Source organism: Pelophylax lessonae (genome assembly GCF_965119305.1).
Source record: "Pelophylax lessonae genome assembly, chromosome: 9".
Taxonomy (NCBI): domain Eukaryota; kingdom Metazoa; phylum Chordata; class Amphibia; order Anura; family Ranidae; genus Pelophylax; species Pelophylax lessonae.
The window spans coordinates 74,347,318-74,366,452 of NC_138776.1; the positions used below are offsets into that span (position 1 = coordinate 74,347,318).

At 43.5% G+C, this 19,135-nt stretch overlaps 1 protein-coding gene across 1 annotated transcript in view; it reads left to right on the forward strand.

Moving 5' to 3' along the window:
- Nucleotides 1-6,913: 6,913 nt before the first annotated feature.
- LRRC27 (leucine rich repeat containing 27) overlaps nucleotides 6,914-19,135 on the forward strand; it is an 87,875-nt gene continuing 75,653 nt past the window's right edge. Inside the window, exon 1 of the mRNA XM_082269125.1 lies at nucleotides 6,914-7,035. Coding sequence (XP_082125251.1) covers nucleotides 7,015-7,035 — 21 coding nt within the window. The 5' untranslated portion in view covers nucleotides 6,914-7,014. The remainder of the gene's footprint in view (nucleotides 7,036-19,135) is intronic.

Below are 19,135 nucleotides of genomic sequence, written 5' to 3' on the forward strand. Positions count from 1 at the left end.
TCGGTCACCTTGGTGGCTGATTCCGATATATCGGGGAAATTGCATATCGGCCCTTTGCCGATAATCTGTCCATCTCTATTTCAAACCATGCTGAAATTGCAGCAAAATGCGTGCACTTGGGTGGCATGTATTCTTAATGGCACCTCAAACATGGTATAATTTTGCCGCCATTGTCGTGCATCACGAACGTGTGTAGCTAAAAAGTGCACAAGCTTCTTTCGCGTGACAAACGTGCATAGGGCGGCCTATTTAAGTGAATAGGCTGCCCTATGCCCTACACATGGAAAAAAAAGCTAGTGGCAACAAGTGTTCCCGATAGGCGAGATGTGAACGGGGCCTAAAAGAAGCTTGTGTAATATATGGAGCGACAGATGCTTTGCTTTAGACGACAAAATGCTCGGGTGTGAACAGGAACCATTGAAATGAATAGGATTTTGCTTCAAGCTGCAAATCACCCCAATATAACTGGCTCCTAAAATGCACATCTTCATCACATTCTGCCATCTGTTCTTGTCAGTGGCGTACAGACAGGTGCCACACATTGGGGTCGGGGTGTCATGCCGGCGCCGCTTATTCGGCGGTTCTGCTTCCCTTTTCGAGCATAGGGAGCTTTGACCTCTAGTAGCAGTCCCTGCCAAGATGGCCCATGTAAGGGAAATGACGCATGCCCGCTGGAGCGCATTTCTGGCCCCTGTGGCTGGCATGCATTTCACATTGCAGAATAACGCTTTTCTTCATGCCTTGCACACCTGTGAAGACCCCAGAAACATTTACATCCTGATTCCACTGTCACCAAGCGTATCATTCCACACCTTCTTGTCTTGCCATCAAGCACCTCTGTGGTAAGTGTGCGCACAACGGTATTTCACGCTCCGTTCACATATTGGCGTTCTAGTTTGCGGGCAGAATCGCAAATCGCGAGACGCCCGCATGATTCCCGTCACTTCCAATGACACCCCAAAAGTTAGGTGATTTTTGCCGTGATTGTCGCCTGACGAATCGTGGTAAAATTGTGCAAACAGAATCGTGGGATGCCTGTCGCCCCAAAAGAAGTTCTTGTCCTTTTTTTAAGCGACAGACGACCCATGATTCTCTTTGCATGATTTTACTACGACTAGACGGTTGACAATCATGCAAAAGCCACCCCACATTTGGGCCGCCATTGGACGTGGCGGGAATCGTTTGGGCGTCCCGCGATTTGTCGTGATTCGGAATTGCGGCGATTCTGCCCGTGATTCGGGATGCTAATATGTGAACGGAGCCTGAGATTATTTCCAGATGGGGGGGGGGTTGTTGGGGTGCCAGATGGGGGGGGGGGGGTTGAGCCAGATGAGAGTGGTGTTGGGGTGCCAGGGGGGTACCAGATATAGGATCTGCCAAATGCTCTAGGTACACCCCTGGTTCTTGTGACTCATAACAGAAACCTTTGTGCATAAATTATCCAAGCTCTGTATAACAAGGACTCTCCTTTGCTGCAGACACACATGTTATAGAGTTTATTAGTGATCAACTCTCCCTTCACTCCTAATAACGCGCCGGATCCGCTTTGAACACTTTTGGCCCCACCAGGCGGCTGTAGCCCGGCCTCGGTTGCCCCGGTAACGCGTTGTTGTGGTGTGTCAGGTGACGTTGCGCCGTGCACGTGCTGGGGAATAGATGCTTCCACACTGCAGGAGGCTGGAGGAGAGTTCATGTGCCGCACAGAGCACTGTCCGGGCAGGTAAGTAGGTGACACCACAACTCCCAGCATGCTCAGTCACTAGCTGTCCCTGGTGCTGAATTACTGCTGAAGATCTGAACGTGTGTAATTATGTGCTGTGATACAGAAAGTCCCCATCTCCTGCACGGCATGGATCAGGAAGGGAGGACATGGATTCTTGTCACCTGTGGGAGTTTTATCCACTTAAGTCCCCTGTCATTTAGCTCTGCAAGCCTCCATTCACACCATGCAAATGCAAAGGAGAACGCTTTCCCGCACGCTGCTTGTACGTTAGTCTATTTACTTCACCACGCTCGAGAAAAACGCAAAAGAAGTCCCTGACCGTTCTGCAAAATTGTTCCACACCGAATCGCATCGCCGCAACCGCAGCATCATGTGCACGCAAAAAAAAAGTACACCGGGGGGTGCAGCTCTACGGGTCAGGAACGTGATTATGCACACATCCCCGATCTGCGCATATGTGAATCTAGCTTTTCTGCGAGGAACATGCAAATTCCTTGAGGCTCTGTTCACGCCACAGCGCATGCTGGAAACCTGCGTTCTGCACGGGCTTCCCAAGGACTGGGTGCGCAATCTGCTGCAGGTGTCAATATATTCCTAACACTTCAAATGCAGATCGCAAACACAGTGCGTTTGCCTGCACCAGATTGCGTGGTACCACAATACAACGCGAATTTTGTGTGGTGTGTTTTTTAAAACTAGCGCATGCACTACTGTTTGTGCGATTTCAGCTCATTGTAATGTATGGTACCATCAGCTTGCCCAAAGATTAATCAAAATGTTTCCAGTTCCTGCTGAACTGGCTACATTTAGATCTGTCTATGGCAGGCTTTACCCACGATAGCCAATCAAAATTCACCTCTCACTGATCTGATTTAAGGTAAATCTAAACTCACAGTAGCACATTGTTGATTTTGCTAAGAACCTCTGAAAGAAGTCTTACTGCCATGATTATGATGATGCTGGACCAACTTTCAATGTGTTAGTCCAGCTCTAGGAAGACAATGCTGATTGCAATTTTTTTTTTTTCCAAGACAATTTTTATTGAAGAAAATTACAGTATACAATGAGTAGAAACAGTCGTCAAACAGATTGTCATTTTAATCAGACTGTTGGCGTTGTCACCCCATCAAGGGAAGTAAGTTGACACCAAAATTTTAGAGGAATTCACACCTTATACCAAAGCAGCAGTCATTTTTTGCAGCACAAAAAGTAGGGCATGCACTACTGTTTGTGTGATTTCAGCTCATTGTAATGTATGGTACCATCAGCTTGCCCAAAGATTAATAGAAAGTTATCCGGTTCCTGCTGAACTGGCTACATTTCGATCTGCCTATGGCTGGCTTTACCCACGATAGCCAATAAAATTCACCTCTCACTGATCTGATTTAAGGTAAATCTAAACACAGTAGCACATTGTTGATCTTGCTAAGCACCTCTGAAAGAAGTCTTACTGCCATGATTAGGTTTCAAAAATCCACTTGAACCTTGAGGGGCCGAGACCGGAAAAGCCCGTGGTGATTCCTGGTGCCAGCATAAGGCATGTACTGGTGGAGTTACTGAGAGTGGCAATTATTTCTCCTGAATAATGCAGGACCAACTTTCAATATGTTAGTCCAGCTCTAGGAAGACAATGCTCGTTGTCCTTTTTTTTTTTTCCAAGACAATATTTATTGAGGAAAATGACAGTATACAATGAGTAGAAACAGTCATCAAACAGATTGTCATTTTATTCAGAGGGTTGGCATTGCCACCCCATCAAAGGAAGTAAGTGGACACCACAATTTTAAAGGAATTCGTCTCCTTATACCACAGCAGCAGTCATTTTTTTGTTAATTGCCACACACACACCACAGTGCGAGGACAATAATATTTAAACACTAAGTGGACAAATATATTTTCTGGCAGGAACCCAGGTATATTTTTGCAGAAGCAGAGGTTACACAGAAAATTTGGAGTGCACAGTGGGTTTGATTTACTAAAGTAAAATAGGCTTTTCACTTTGCAAGGGAATTTTTCCTTAGCCTAGTGAATAAGGTGAAGTTCTGCCAACGTCCACTATCCAATCACGTGCAAGCAAAAATACTTTTTTTTTTTTCCCTTCCACGTCACGTCCTTCCCTTGCCAAGAGACAGGCTTATTTGCCTTTAGTAAATAAACCTCATTATAATTTGGTGTGCACACACTGTGACCTATATACAGTATCTCACAAAAGGGAGTACACACCTCACATTTTTGTAAATATTTTATTATATCTTTTCATGTGACAACACTGAAGAAATTACATTTTGCTACAATGTAAAGTAGTGAGTGTACAGCTTGTATAACAGTGTAAATTTGCTGTCCCCTCAAAATAACTCAACACACAGCCATTAATGTGTAAACCGCTGGCAACAAGTGAGTACACCCCTAAGTGAAAATGTCTAATTTGGGTCCAATTAGCCATTTTTCCTCCCCCGGTGTCACGTGACTAGTTAATGTTACAAGGTCTCAGGTGTGAATGGGGAGCAGGTGTGTTAAATTTGGTGTTATCACTCTCACTTTCTCATACTGGTCACTGGAAGCTAGGGATGCACCGAATAATCGGCGGCCGAACATTATTCGGCCGAAAATAGAAAAAATAGCACTTTCGGTGTTCGGCCGAATAAGTCAAAAGGCCGAATAATTTTGTGCCGAACAATAGGGCTGAAGAGTAAGACTCACTGAATGTGTGGGGCGGGCTGCAGTGCACTAGTGAGTAATGTATGTATGCGGCTGTGCTCCTTTCCAGGCTCCTACTAGTCCACCTCCAGCCTCCTACTACCACCACTATGAGAGACTGTCTGTCACTGTATAATCTGATCGAGTCCACACTGACACTGACTGACTGTCACTGAGTAATTGATGTTACCACATTAACCCTGACCTTCCCAGTGCCCTGTATCTGCAATTAAAATTTACAAGGCTGCCTGCATGCTTCCTGATTTCCATTCCCAGCATCCTTCCCAATCCCTACAGTGTCACTAACATTAACCCTATGGTACAAGGCTGCAGTGTGCACTGAATCCCATTCCCTACAGTAACATTTAGGGAGAGAGAGAGAGACATGAGAGGACAAGAGAGAGAGAGAGAGAGAGAGACATGAGAGGACAAGAGAGAGAGACATGAGAGGACAAGAGAGAGGACAAAAAATTGGCAAAATAAATGGAAAAAATGCGAAACACCGCGTTCGGTATTCGGCCTTCGGCCTTCGGCCAAACATTTCATTATTATTCGGCTTCGGCTTCGGCCAAGAATTTCATTTCGGTGCATCCCTACTGGAAGCAGTGCCATCTTAAGAGCAATAAAGGGCCCCGGGCAATGCAGTGCACTGGGGCCCCGCCTACACAATCACCCACGAGAACAAAAATGCAAATTATGGATAAGGCGATATTTATTGGTACAGCAGTGCCAGGCTAATGACAGCTTCCAAGTTTGGCGGCTGTGTCCAGTGATCACACACACACACGGACGGGAGTCAGACTCGACTGTCCTGTGTGCGCCTGTTTTTATGGAGGCGGACAGGCATTCCTGCAGTTGTGGGCTCCCCCTCCACGACCCTAGTGGCCTGACACCAGTGCAGGGTCAACAGGCGCTTGCCACCTGCTAAGTTCGGTGGCAGGAATTGGGACTAATGCTTGGCTGGGGCTGGGTCGCTGGGCAGGTGAGGCCCCCGGGCAACTGCCCAGCATGCCCATTCAGTAAGATGGCCCTGACTGGAAGTTCAACATGACACCTCATGGCAAAGAACTCTCTGAGGATCTGGAAAAAAATAATAGTTGCTCTACATAAAGATGGCCTAGGCTATAAGAAGATTGCAAAGACCCTGATACTGAGCTGCAGCATGGTGGCCAAGACCACACAATGGTTTAACAGTACAAGATTCCACTCAGAACAGGCCTCACCATGGTTGACCAAAGAAGTTGAGTGCACATGCTCAGCATCATATCCAGAGCTTATCTTTCAGAAATAGACATATGAGTGCTGCCAGCATTTCTGCCAAGGTTGAAGGGTCAGCCTGTCAGTGCTCAGACCATATGCCGCACACTGCATCAAATTGGTCTGCATGGCTGTTGACCCAGAAGGAAGCCTCTTCTAAAGATGATGCACAAGAAAGCCCGCAAACAGTTTGCTGAAAACAAGCAGACTAAGGACATGGATTACTGGAACCATGTCCTGTGGTCTGATGAGACCAAGATTAAGTTATTTTGTTCAGATGGTGTCAAGCATGTGTGGCGGCAACCAGGTAAGGAGTACAAAGATAAGTGTGTCTTGCCTATAGTCAAGCATGGTGGTGGGAGTGTCATGGTCTGGGGCTGCATGAGTGCTGCCGACACTGGGGAGCTACAGTTCATTGAGGGAGCCATGAATGCCAACATGTACTGTGATATACTGAAGCAGAGCAGGATCCCCTACCTTCAGAAACTGGACCACAGAGCAGTATTCCAACATAATGACCCAAACAAACTTCCAAGATGACCACTGCTTAGCTAAAGAAGCTGAGGGTAAAGGTGATGGACTGGCCAAGCATGTCTCCAGACCTAAACCCTATTGAGCATCTGTGGGGCATCCTCAAATGGAAGGTGGAGGAGTGCAAGGTCACTAACATCCACCAGCTCAGTGATGTCATCATGGAGGAGTGGAAGAGGACTCCAGTGGCAACCTGTGAAGCTCTGGTAATCTCCAAGCCCAAGAGGGTTAAGGCAGTGCTGGAAGATAATGGTGGCCACACAAAATATTGACACTTTGGGCTCAATTTTGACATTTTTACTTAGGGGTGTACTCACTTTTGTTGCTAGCGGTTTAGACAATAATGGCTGTGTGCTGAGTTATTTTGAGGGGACAGCAAATTTACACTGTTATACAAGCTGTACACTCACTACTTTACATTGTAGCAAAGTGTCATTTCTTTAGTGTTATCACATGAAAAGGTATAATAAAAAATTTCCAAAAATGTGAGGGGTGTACTCACTTTTGTGAGATACTGTATCCTTTTTTATTTGTTCCAATAGTGTAAGTAAACTGACAGTTATTTTTTTGTACACTAAATAAGCTTATTTTTGATTGCATATTTTTTTCTTTATTCTATTTGCAGATCTTGGTAACCAATGGATAAGGAATCCCCCAGAGATGATCACAGCAATGATGCTCACTATGCCACTGTGAAGTCCAGTGTTAGAGCAGTGGACCAGCAACACCAATCCAAATCTTCTTCCACTTCTAACACTTTGGACCTAAGCAAAAAAAATCTCTGTAGTCTCAGTGAAGAACTGTACATGAACAGTCCTTGTATTAAGGTGCAGTATACACTTGCGATCCTGCTTCATATATCTATAGGGAATAATTTATACATACTTGCAGCTCTGACAGTGTACACTCCGCTCCGCCATGCTCACACTACCAGGCTTCTGCAGTATGGCAGTGAGGTCAAAGCAGGAAAGATGTCTGTTGCCGTTTGTTCACTGCCACTTGCCGAGTTGAACTAGCCTGGGACTCTAAAAAACAAAAATCTTGCGCTCACCTAAATCTAAAATTCCAAATAGATATAATAAATGCAGAGCAGCAGCACACAACGTTTCCAACTTTCCCTATAGAACCCCACCTGTGCCGCGCTTCAAATATGTGACCTCCAAGTGGCATCACGTGAACGCAGGTTAGGTTAAGTGAAAAAAGGAATTTAGATAGGGATTTCTTTCCAGTGATCAGTTAAATAGGGGTGGGAGTGAGGGGTGAGCACAGGGTTACATTAATCCCAGAGCGGGGCTTTAATTTATCTTTATAATATTAAACACCACCTATGCTACTTTACATAATTTATCTTCATAATAGTAGACACCACCTATGCCACTCTCCAAATGTGTGACCTCAAAGTGTATAATAAAATCAATCAATAGATATACCAATGCTCATAGATTACATATATCAACTAGAGCTGCACGATTAATCGTATGAAAATCGCGATCTCGATTCACCCCCCCTGACGATCTAAACCTGACATAAACCTGACATATTCTCGATTCTTTGCATAGCTGAGGGAGCAGAGAAAACAGCTGTGGAAAACTCCCAGTAACTATAAACAAAATGATTACATTGTATCTTTCCTCCCGCAAATGCCTATCAGCGTTAAGTCTCCCAGTAACTATAAACAAAATGATTACATTGTATCTTTCCTCCCTTAAGTCTCCCAGTAACTATAAACAAAATGATTACATTGTACCTTTTCCTTCCCTCTGCCAGGGAGAAAGGAAGTTTAACCTCTTAAAGACTAGACCTTTCTCTGACACTTGTTGCTTGCAAGTTAAAATCATTTTTTTTGCTAGAAAAGTACTTAGAACCCCCAAACATTTTTATATATTTTTTTAGCAGAGACCCTACAGAATAAAATGGCGATTGTTGTAATATTTTATGTCACACTGTATTTGCGCAGCAGTCTTTCAAACGCAATTAATAAACTTTAATGAATAAAAAAAAAAACGTAACAGTAAAGTTATCCCAATTTTTTTTTGTTACACAGAGAATCGTGAGAGAATCGTGATCTTTATTCCAAGCTAAAAAATCGTGATTCTCATTTTGGCCAGAATCGTGCAGCTCTAATATCAACTCAGTGTATACAGCAAATCTCAAATAAAGTCTTTAGTGATATTCTTCTCCTCTGATTTACCCATAAAATCCACCATGTGAAAAATATAAAGTTCCACCACCTAGAAATAAATGATGGCTGATTTCATCACATAAATGTAATTCTCTTAAAGTCCTGGAGTAGGAGAGACTGTTCACTGTCGTTAGGGCTTCATTCACACCTGGGTGTTTGTGGCTGCTGCGATTCTCTCCGCGATCCCAAAACTCTGTGCAAAAATGACAACACTTGTTCAGGTGCTATTCATTTTCAATGGCACCTGATCGGGGGTGCTATTTTGCCATGATTGTTGTGCAATAAATTTCGTGGCAAAATCACACCTGCAAAAGAAGGAGCAGAAGCTTCTTTTGGGCGACAGCTTTGCGCGCTGCGGTTTGCAGGGTTAGAGGAAGATTTATTGCTTCTTGAGGTTTTTATCACAGCAAAATCCCACCTGTGTTTAGGCGCCATTGAAAAAGAATGGCACTCAAAGCGCTTTGCAATTTGTGATTTTTGCACAGCGTTTTGTGATCGCTGGCAGAATTGTAACGATTCGGTCCGCAATCGCAAACGCCCAGGTGTGAATGGAGCCTAAGAGAATTATACATTTACATGATGAAAATAGCCATTCATTGTTTCTAGATGGTGGAACTTTATGTATTTCACGTGGTGGATTTTGTAGGTTAATCAGAGGAGAAATATATTAATAAAGACTTTAGTTGAGATTTGCTGTATATGATTGATATATGTAATCTATGATTGGTATATCTATTGATTTATTTTATTATACACTTTGAGGTCACACATTTGGATAGTGGCATTGGTGGTGTTTAGTATTATAAAGATTAGGGATGCACCGATCCGATATTCAGATTGGATATCGGCGCCGATATGGCCATTATAGCTGGATCGGGGGATCGGTAACATTGACCGATCCACTGGCCGATCCGGTTTTTGCTTGGTAACGGCTCAGCCATCCCTTACTAGGTGCAGTAGTAGTATGGGATGGGAGCCACTACTTCCTGTATAGGTCCGACTCGCAGGCGGAGTGATATCAGATGCACTCCGCCTGTGAATGGAGGAGCCGTACACATGAAGCAGCGGCTTTGCTCTGTACTGCAGCCACTTGCTTTGTGTGTAGCTCCGGATCGGTATCGGCAATTTCACAATGCCAGATATCGGTATCGGTATTGGGTCCAAAAAAGTCGGATCGGTGCATCCCTAATAAAGATAAATAAAGCCCCGCTCTGGGATCAATGTAACTCACTCCCACCTCTTATTTACCTGATCACTGGAAAGAAATCCCTATCTAAATTCCTTTTTTCACTTAACTTAACCAACACTCACATGACGTTACGGTCCTGAGTCCTCTTCTCTTTTGTTTAGTTCCTGCTTGGCCACGTGAGATTTTGTAACATTTATTTATTTATATATATATATATATAAATTCATTATTTATTTTCAATTCTTTTGCACTAAAAGTTATATTTTAAGTCAAGTGGGCAAGGTGTGCAGTAATTTGAGATTATGCTTGTTTCTGCTTGGGATCCTTCTTTAGCTGTCACTATCCGTGTGACATAGACACTCCCTATTTAATGGCCCCTAGCAGGGGTCTGGCCCCTTATCTCAAGAGAGAGAAGAGGACCGATGTAATCACAGGGGGACAGTAAGGTATTAGTGGTCTTTTTCTTAGGTTTTCTTCATAGGTTAGAGTGGAGTGGGAGGGAAGAGTGGTATAAAATGTTGATTTATCCTGGAATGGGACCTTATGCTTTCTAAAGACACGCCCAATTCACACCTAACCAGTGGCGTAACTACCAGGGTTGCAAAGGTCGCTCTTGTGACTGTGCCTTGGTGTTCTGTAACGGGGCCACTGCAGAACATGGGTTTGGTTCACACTGCCGCGATGTTTGCGACTTCCTTGTGACTTGCTTGCAATTTCCTTGCTACTTCCTTGCGACTTTTGTGATTTAGCATTGCGGTCTATGGCATTCAAATCACAGAAAAGTAAAAGGGCCTCTTGACTGGTGTAAAGGGCCCCTGGGATTAGTAGAAAATACCCAAAAAACAATAAGGTGTGACCACCCTCCTCCTGCGCTTGGTATCCAAGCCCCTTGACCACACTCCTCCCGGGACTCACAACTGGCTTCTTAGATGGCTTAGGTCTTGCTGCCCATAACGGACTGGGGTAGTCTCTGAGGAAGAGGCTGGGCCTCGAAACGCGTCAGCCGTCAACTCATCAGTTATGAACGATTGTATGGACTATACCCGGACGTTTGAGTAATTGAGCTTGATATGACTTACTTTATCTACGTCTGTGAGTAGCCATTTTTTAATGTTACTTCAATAAAGCCTTCTATTGAGGATAATGCGCTAGGTCGGTGCGCCCTTATTAGTAGAAAATACCCTGGGCTCAAAGTGAAGGGCCCCAGGACCAGACAAAAGAGCCCTGGCAGTCAGGGTGCCATTTGTGGTTTCTTGCACCGGGACCCTGAAGGTTCTATTACGCCTCTGCACTTTTGGAGCACATTTCCATAAGTAATGGGCTGTCGTTTAACACTTGGAAAGAGTACAGGGGCTTCTTTGGGTCATGATTGCGCATTTGTGGCCCCAATAGACTTCAAAGGGAGCGTCTTAAAAATGCGCCATTTTTTTACAATGCTCCACAGCTCACCTAATGCTTTCCGGGATGCCATTAAAGTTCATGTGCGTGTAAAAGAAGGTGTCCCAATACTTTTGACAATATAGTGTACCTAACTCCACATGAATTTTAGGGGGTAAATTCCAATTTGGGCTCCAGGGCCTCCAACTCACATATTTGGATAATATTAATGGTTAAACAGTATTGTGTCTATGTTGGCACGTTGTCATATTTGTATTTCATTGTGTATTTAACTGTTTGCCTGGAGTTAAGTTATTTACAAAGTGTTGCAGTTCACAGCAATCCATCAGAAATGTTGTCACTGGTTTCATCTATTAAACTGATGAAATGTCACCTTCTATAAATGATTGCAAATTGTTGAACATAGGCCATAATATTTTGAATGCAGCGATAGTTAGGAACAACAATGTGGTTTTTCTAGTGACTGGGGTGTTTGTGAAAGGTATAAACTGTACCTGTGACACATAATCTATGGATTCTATAGACCGGTATGAAGCCTGGCTATGTTGCTGTTGCCTAGACATTAACAAGTTTACCTGACCATAAAGCACCTGTCATTGCTAAAATGTGGTTAATGAGCCTTTCTCCAGGTCACCTTACACGGTGAAGTTGTTTGATGGGTTGTAAGAAGTGTGTAACCTTTATTATAGTGTGAGTGCAGGCCTCCATGGTGATGCCCAACACTCCCTTTCCCCTGCACTCACAGGAAGAGGGTTGCTGATGCTGGGCGCCATTCAACCCAGGAAAGGATAGATCCCATTATTGGTGATCCTATTGAGATATCACCAAAGAGGGGGTGAATATTACAATGAGAGTTGATTTTTATTGTTTTTACAATTAGTGGGCTATTTTTTTTTTTTTTTTTTTTTTTTTTTTATGACGTAGCCTTAGGTTTAAAAGAAAAAAAAATGTAACCCACACACATACACTGCCCTTCACCCTAAGCTACTAATACAGCTCCAGGCTTTCTGAACCCAAAGCCAAAGCACCAAGACAGTTGGTTGCTTAAAGTGCAGGTCCACCCTAAGGCTCCGTTTCCACTATTGCAACTTGACACATGTCAAGTCGCACAGCAAGTCAAAAGCCATTCATTTCAATTTGGCCGGTTCTAACTGCTGCAACTTCAGTCGCCGTGACTTGAAAAGTGGTTTGTGCACTACTTTTGGGCCGACTTCAGTGCGACTTCCTTCTATAATGAGGGACAAGTCGCACTGAAAGCCGCAAACAACTTACACTACGAAGTCGCGCTAGAAGAAGCACGACTTCGTAGCTGCGATAGTGGGAACGGAGCCTAAAACTTAAATCCCTGCCTCTTTAGACCTCCACAATCTAACACCAACCTTTCTAGTCCTGTAAAGAAGAAATTAATATAAATACCTTTTTTGAAGCCGATCCGGTCTCCAGCGGCAGAAGCTCTGCGGAGGACATGACCGACGATGGCTGAGAAATGAATGGGGAGTGACGTCACCCATAGACTTGCAATGGGGCTTCCATTGTCAGATGTGTCCTCTGCACCCGCCTCCACAGCGAAGCTGCGAATGACCGCTCAGAGTGGGATCGGGTCAGATCGGCTTCAAAAAAGGTATGTATGCTGATTTCCTCTTTACAGGGCTAGATATGTTAGTGTTAGATCATGGATGTCTGTAGCTGCAGGGATTTTAGTGTTAAGGTGGACTTCTACTGCAAAGAACCAGCTGTGTGTTTAAGCAGAGCCACTAATTGTCTGGAAAGGCTTGTTCACACCGTCTGTTTGTAATAGCCATGTGCACTGGGCACACAAATAGCTGTTTGTGTAGCTGCCATTTTGTTCACGCTTAAAGTCTCCCTTGCTATTTTGTCATAAGAATGCATAGCCACAATGTCTTTTCCTCCCTCCTTCCTTTACTATATACAATACACAAATTGTTAACTGATGCCAGGACCTTATCAGTCCATTGATCAGACACGCAGACCTCTCCATTACCCAATCCACAATTTCAGTCTGGAAACCCTAATAAAACTGTCACCCTCGTAAGCTTGTGCAATCCAGAGAACTAACAAATACCGGTCTTAAATAGCTCAGTTGAAGTAAACTGCCAATATACTTTTATGCTAGACTGGTTAGCAGCCAAGAGTCTAAAACGTTAGCATATTTCTTATCATGAAATAATATTACAGCCAGAATATAGACCTATTTTCCTCCCTTAGTTAATTTGTCGCTTTTTAAGCCCAAACACCGCTACCCTAGGAATACTGGGAGCAGAACCAGCCCAATGCCTCTCCTACACGAACTGGGCATCTGAAACCTATCAAATGTATGTTCATTTTGAAGCTAAATTCAGGCTGGACAATAATCTGCATGTTAGCAGGCTGTATACAGAGATATGTATACCTATAGAAAACTGTATCTGGGACATAGTCATAAACATAGTGACATCCCAGAAACTACTCCTCAGGCGCTTAATTGGTCAGATGGCCTTTGTCAACACCCCTTTGGTACCAGAGAAAAGGGGAATGCCAGGGCATTTTGACAGCTCTCGTGTTCAGTACCATCAAGCAACTGAAGACCTGTCAGGTTATGAGAACCAATTGATCATCTTGCTCATTGACTGAAATCTGCTGAAATCTCCTTTTTATTTCTTCTCTGTTGCTTTGTCTCTTTATCTCTTTGTAACATCCTTTTTCTGTAAATACGTTTTTTTGCACCATTCTCACCTTTTCATTATAAAACCCTATTTTGAAAATTGTTGAAATTTGTCTCCTAAAGGCCCGTACACACGTACCGATCGTCGGCATACAAACGTCGGTGGACGAAGGATCTGCCGATTGTACGCGTGTTAGTATGGTGCCTCCGACAGATGTCTGCGCACAATCCGCGGACAAAAGTCTTTCTTGCAAACATGAAAATATTTGTATGCCGACACCAGAACGGACGATTGTTCGCCTGTCAGTACACAATTCTGCCGACACACAGCTACAAATCCCAACACGCATGATCAAACCAAATGAGTTCCCGGAAGAATTTTCTCTAGTAAACTCATCATTTTATTCAGAAAGAACTTTCGGCTCGCGGAAGTCCAAGAAATAGGTGAAATGCGGAGCACATGCTCATCTTGATAAATGTGAGAAGAAGGAAGATGCTGCTCATAATGCCATACTTTTCTAATAAAAAGGCATGTGTTCTGTTATGATGAAGATAATGTTTGTCTATTCTATCTGTTCTATCAAATTTTAGAATTAAATAATTTGAACTCTTCACCATTATTTTTGTATTTTCACACCAAAGATCTAACTATTGATATGACCCTTTATTCTTGTATGAATTAATGTCTAAAACATATTTTTCAGGTTATGCACAATATTAAACATGTTAACAAATTCAGATAGGCCATTTTTTATTTTCAATTTTCTTTATTTTTTGGATCTCAGCAAAAAAAAAACAAAGCAAACATCAATACTTTCCGTATAATAAACTAAACATAAAAAAGGTCCATTTGGACAAAATTAAACTAGAAACTGGCAAACAGGGGTAAAATAAATAATAGGGGGTTACAAAAATTAAAGTTGCTGGTAACTGAAATCAGGTTGCCATGAGGGCAGGTTTGGATCCTGCTGGCCATATTGCCACTGGCCATGTGGCATTTGGCGAGGTGGTGGGTGTTGTGGAGGTGGAGGTGGAGGTGGAGGTGGAGGGCACGGGTGCTCCTGGCATGCATGGCTGTGCTCATTAAGTATGCCGTTTTCAGCCTTTTGCAGCACATCGAGGATGATTTTTCTGGCATACTGACACTGCCTGAGGTCCACCTTATCTAAAATTTTTGCCGTCATGTTGCCGAAGGACTCATTGGCCTCCGGTTTCCGACGTAGGGCTATGGTGGCCTCCTGGATAAACTCGTCGGTGATGTCATCCACGTGCTTCCTCTTTTGCCTCCGTTTGGCAGGAGGAGGTGGTGGTGGAAATAGTTCCACAGGCTCCTCAGGCTCCGCAGGCTCCCCAGGCTCCTGGCTGCAACCTGGCTCCTCCTCAGTGACACTTCCCTGTTGATGAAATGAACAATTGATTAGAATGTTATAGTGTATATAAAAAGTCATGTTTGTTATATTATTGTGAACAAATAGCAGACTTTACATACAGTGGCGTATCTAGGGTCTCCAGTGCCCTTGTTGAGGAGCTGTATTTGGCAACAACCCCCCCCCCCCCCAAGATCAATGTAAAACTGTAACCCACCCCCCCAAAAAAAAATTAAAGGGCATTAAAAGTTTCTAATTTGCCCCTTGTTTGCCCAGTGTAGAGCTCTCTAGTGGGCAATCATTGTCTCAGGTGTGAAAAAGAAAGAGAGGGTTGAGAGATAGAGAGAGGGAGAGAAAGAGGGGGTGTGAGAGAGAGAGGAGGGGGTTGCAGAGAGAGAGGGGCCTGAACTTGCAGAGGACTTGATGTAGGGCATTGAGGGTGAAGCAGTGCAGGGAAACAGGAATAAGGAAGCCACCTGCCTTGCTGACCCAGAGTGAGAGACCAGAGACATGGAAGCAAGGATGGATGGATCATTTGCAGGAGCTGTTAGTTTTGTATTAAAAAAGGTTGAGCCAGAGGAATGCTGAGGCTACAGCAGTGTTTGTTAGGACCAGAGGTGTGCTGGGGATGCAGCAGTGTTTGTAAGACCAGAGGTGTGCTGGGGATGCAGTGAGAGGCAGTCTCAGTCTCCTGGTCTTTTGGCTCAGCTGCTCTCAATGTTTTACACCTGCATGAAGCTGCTCTCAATGTTTTACACCTGCATGAAGCAGCTCTCAATGTTTTACACCTGCATGAAGCTGCTCTCAATGTTTTACACCTGCATGAATCCGCCTGCAAACTGGGGGTTCTGGGGTGTGCAGGCTGAGTGGATTGTTAAAATAAACAATAAAACAATGCCAATGTTTTTGTGACCCACCCCCCTTGGCCTGCGCCCCTGGCGGTTGCCTGTCATGCCAACCCCTTGCTATGCCCGTTTACCTAAAGGGTCAATTATGGTTTAGCTTATAATTTTGTTACATGATTACATTTTAGCAGACAATATATTGTGAAATGCCATACCTGAGTAAAACTCTCCTCCAGGAAATCCTCATCCTGGCTTGGATCTACAGACACTGAGCCCTCTGCCGAAGTCGAAGGCAGCGTAGAAATTGACGGCCTGGATTCCATGGTGTCTGCCAGGAACCGCATGTTATCAAAGTACCACAGCCGTGGTACATATACATTCCGTGCCCCTGCTCCAGACTGGGTGGAATCTTCTATTTTTTTTAACTCCCGCCTGTAGGCAGTGCGAATACTGTTTATTTTTTTGCGGATATAATCAAAATTTGCCCCAGGACAGACGGGCTTGTAGAAGGCCACCAAATGTTCCATGGCCTGTTTTCTGAGTTTTCTATTTTTATAATCTGCGGACTTGACTTGCCACAAACAGGGCAGTTGCCTGAATTCATCAATGAAACTGATGAGAAAGTTGTGGGTGGTGAAATTGTCCACCATATTGCAGGACAGTATATGCCTGCAAGACACAAAACAACACAAAACATATTAAAAGAGCATGTATTTTGGCACATAATAAAGATATTCCTAATAAAAGCTGTATAGGGCCCAAAACACACACTTTCTATTAAAAGAGTCGTACCTTTGTTTGTGGGGAAAAGTCGTGATTCGCCGCTCGATCGTGCTCCAACTCTCGATATGTCCGCTAGCGAATCGTCGGCCGAACGATCTGGCGTCCTTTAAATACATGAAGAAAGGATGTGTATGACCAGTGTTCAAATGTGCCACATCCCTAATGGACAGTACATAGAGAGGGATTCCCCTAAATGGGACTTTTTAGGCACAGAAGGATCTAGTATTATAATAATCAACGGTGATTTAGATAATAATGGTGATTTTTATTAAATGTGTATAAACAAAAAATTAAAAACATATACAAGCTATACCAAATGACACCAATGATCAACCAAATAGCAGAACTTTAACCCGACATGTTTCGAAGATAATAAACTTTCTCTTCTTCTTCAGGGGAAGCTCAAGTAAGTATTAGGGTTGACAGTGTCTAGACTTAAATAGCTTGTACAAGGGGTTAAAACCAAGGAAGCTGGGCTTGATCTGACTGGCGGTGTGGGCTGCTGATATGTATATGCAGCTTAGATGGTATGACAGGGTAAGCTGACCCGAGACCTCCACTATGGGCGTCTGAAGTCCAATAAAGTTAGGAAGCCAAACACGGTGCCATATCTTATCCCTTTTCATAAATGGTGTTAAAGCCAGACAGCTTAAAGGATGTGTAGATGGGCAGACCGATCCTCTCCAGCGAGCAGACAGCAGACAGTATCTGCTGTCTGCTCGCTGGAGAGGATCGGTCTGCCCATCTACACATCCTTTAAGCTGTCTGGCTTTAACACCATTTATGAAAAGGGATAAGATATGGCACCGTGTTTGGCTTCCTAACTTTATTGGACTTCAGACGCCCATAGTGGAGGTCTCGGGTCAGCTTACCCTGTCATACCATCTAAGCTGCATATACATATCAGCAGCCCACACCGCCAGTCAGATCAAGCCCAGCTTCCTTGGTTTTAACCCCTTGTACAAGCTATTTAAGTCTAGACACTGTCAACCCTAATACTTACTTGAGCTTCCCCTGAAGAAGAAGAGAAAGTTTATTATCTTCGAAACATGTCGGGTTAAAGTTCTGCTATTTGGTTGATCATTGGTGTCATTTGGTATAGCTTGTATATGTTTTTAATTTTTTGTTTATACACATTTAATAAAAATCACCATTATTATCTAAATCACCGTTGATTATTATAATACTAGATCCTTCTGTGCCTAAAAAGTCCCATTTAGGGGAATCCCTCTCTATGTACTGTCCTTTAAATACAGCGCAGGCGTCAACTCCTCCTCCAGTGGCGGGCTTGTGCAGGGGTGTGTACGTGCCGAAGATCAGGCCTACATGCGACACTCACACCTGAAGCAGAGGAACAATCTTTTAATCAAGAAGAATGTCTGAAAGATCTCAGAGTTCATCAAGTGGGGGCCGAAGTGATTGGGCCACCAGAAAATCAAGGGCTACACCCATGTCAAAGCCAGAAATGGTGGAGATGGTCTCCATTTTAGAAAAAATGGATTATGATGGCAAGTTGGCTAATTACGAGCGGCCCAATGCCAGGAAAGATGGCATCATGGACAAGGTGGTGGCCTGTTTGGTCAAAAAATTCGGTGTCGAGCGATCGAAAGATCAGATTCGGAAACGGTGGTCTGACCTCAAACACCGTGAGCAGGATCAGCTTTCCCAAATCCATCGGATTTTGAAAAAAAGTAAGTTTTATTTTTTCTTTATTTTTTTAATCATGCAATATGTTTTTTATAATTTGGTGTATGTTGTATTAACATGTCTAGATTATAATGTCTATGTAAAAAGTTAGATTACTCATTTTATTTGTCATGTCGTGATTTGATCGATCTATTGTTGATGTTTTAGTATATGACATTAAAAGTCAGGAAGCCATAGTTAAAAATATATGTATTGTGTTGCAACGAACGTTCTTTCCTGCACGAATCTTCTCAGCAAACATTCCTATTAATCACAGATTATTATTCAAACCTTTAAATAGGAGAAAAACGTAAACTCCGTGCCAAACTATGGGAAAGGAGGAGGAGAGGTCTGGCAGCTCCATCGGCAGTTGCCGAACAAGATGAGGACATGGGCACAGAAGGTGGCACAGATTCCACTAAAGGTAATTGGTTCCTATGCACTGTCAAACATTAATGTACCATATTTTTCGTAGATAACCATGTACATGTCTTCATATTTGTTACTAAAAGAGCTATCAAGCAGGGCACCATGTCCTAACAAATGTACCTCTTGTGACTTTTATGATATGGCCAATGTTTTGTATTATGTAGATGAAGACATTATTCCGGAAATAATCCTGGTGGAGCCAACAAGTGATGAGACACCAGAGCAACAAGAAGGTTGGTAGTCACAGATTTTTGTGTAGTGGGATCATAGAAATATGTGTATTTGCAATGATTGTTTAACCTTATATTCTTGTATTCCCTTACAAATTTACATTGCAGATGTTGCATCATGCCAGGATGTGGCATCCCCAGCCAGGTCAGAAGCCC